Raw genomic sequence first — 1,853 nt, forward strand, 5'->3', positions numbered from 1 at the left:
GGCATGAAGGGGGGGGGTGCCTGGTCCCTCCTCACGGTGCTGTGAGCTCTGGGCTAGAAGCAGCTGGTTCCTGCCCTACAAATCAGGGTCTGTGCTGCTGACCCAAAAGCCAACAGGGTCCTTTGCATGGAGTGGGGCCCTGTCCTATCTATTCCCTATGGCAGCCAGCACGGCCATGGCATACTCAGCCCCACATTGGGCGCCTTATGTGCCGCGCCAGCTCAGCCAGGTTCGGTGAGCCCGAGTGGGGGCGGTGAAGGATGGAGAAAAGACAGACAAGAGAATGAGCCGGGTCTGGGTGGGACGCTGCCCTCTCTGATGGAGAGAAACAGTGCCACGGACTACAAGCCGTGTCTTTATTTTATAGCCAGTTTCCACGAGGCAAAGTAAGGGCGTGGTCAAGATGTTTACAACTTTCTCGTGGGTTTCGATCCTACTCAACTGCATGCACCTGAACTCTATCAAGCCCACATCACTCAGGCACGTGGGGCCATGCGTTCGGACCATAGGTTCAAGCTTACAGCTCTAGCTGTTGGCTCTAATTATGCTGGGAGGGCCTTGTCCTCCAAGCTGGGACTTGCACGTGGCCATCAGAGGACTGTGCCCTCTCATTAGTCCGTGGCTTGAACCTGTCCAAACACTGTAGCCGCTCTTCCCAATCCCCCACATTAAAATAAGGCTTTCCTAAACTGGAGCCCCGTCCTGAGGGCTCTGAGGGGACCCGACACCCCTTTTCTAATAAAGCCTAAATCTGTGAGAACCCCCGAGGCAGCTTCAGTTCCTGTCCCTTTCCCACTCCTCTGGGCGCCACTTGCCTTCCTCCTGGCAGCCGGCTCGGCCCTGGCTGCTCCTCCGCGTCCCCTGCAGGGCCAGCCCCGAACAAGCATCGGTTTGTGTTTCTCAGTGTTTCAGACACACACACACTTGGAGCCAGTGAGTCACGCTGGCAGCTGGCGGAGAGGGACTTTGGAACAGCCTGGGTCCCCTCTCAGCCAGCGCCCCGGCCTGGGGCAGGAGCGGTCTCTGCTCCCCTTGTGGGCACAGACCCGGGGGCCTGGCACCTGTGCCCTGTCCCTCTTCACCACCTGCAGGCCTGGGGCCACTCCTCCCCCACAGGGAGGGGACGGAGCCCTGGCCCTGGCCCTGCTCCGCCACCAGCACTGACAGCTGGTCCTGTAACTGGGTGTGTCCTCGGGGAGGGACTTTGAGGCGTGGAGAGTAAAGAGCCAGAAGACCGTGTCGCTGCAGGTGAATGAAGGGGACTCATGCCTCCACATCCTGCACCCCATCTCCCAGCCTCCTCCCGGTGGGGGCCCACCTGAGCCTGGGGTGGCCTTTCCGTGTGGGAGTTGCAGTGGGACGACCCCCGCTGGTGAGAGTGTCAGCAGGTTTATTAGGGATTGCTCGGCGCCCGGGCTGTCGGAGCAGCCGGCCTGCTCAGGGCACCAGGCTGTGCCTCCAGCACCGCGTCTTACTGCCCACGGGTACCTGCTGGCCCATGTCCTGTCTGTCTCACCGCGGGGCCAGGACTTCCCTTCTAGCCGAGTCCTTGGCGGCCATGGGCTGGCCTCGCACGGGGTGTACGGCTGGCTGTGAAGTGGGAGGGGGCATTGGTGTCACCTTGCTTTTAGGACCAAGTGTGACAGTGGGGATCCCCCTCCCTGTCCCCCCCCCTTCCTCCTGGGCCTCAAGGTGTTGCGGTCACTGTGATGGTGACGTTCACTGGCGCATCCATGGACTCCTGCGCCGGATCCGAAGCTGGGGTGGCAGGTGGCGTTTCAGTGCCTGAGGAGCAGAATGAACAGGCAGAGAGGTGCCGGCGGCGGGGGGGGGGGGGGGGGGGCCAGGTGGTC

At 62.0% G+C, this 1,853-nt stretch overlaps 1 protein-coding gene across 1 annotated transcript in view; it reads right to left on the bottom strand.

Annotated features, from left to right (window-relative positions):
- Nucleotides 1–1,687: 1,687 nt before the first annotated feature.
- LOC106726861 (V-set and immunoglobulin domain-containing protein 10-like) overlaps nt 1,688–1,853 on the bottom strand; it is a 10,082-nt gene continuing 9,916 nt past the window's right edge. Inside the window, exon 8 of the mRNA XM_014543400.1 lies at nt 1,688–1,785. Coding sequence (XP_014398886.1) covers nt 1,688–1,785 — 98 coding nt within the window. The remainder of the gene's footprint in view (nt 1,786–1,853) is intronic.

This window comes from Myotis brandtii, unplaced genomic scaffold, assembly GCF_000412655.1.
Source record: "Myotis brandtii unplaced genomic scaffold, ASM41265v1 scaffold325, whole genome shotgun sequence".
NCBI classification, from domain to species: Eukaryota; Metazoa; Chordata; class Mammalia; order Chiroptera; family Vespertilionidae; genus Myotis; species Myotis brandtii.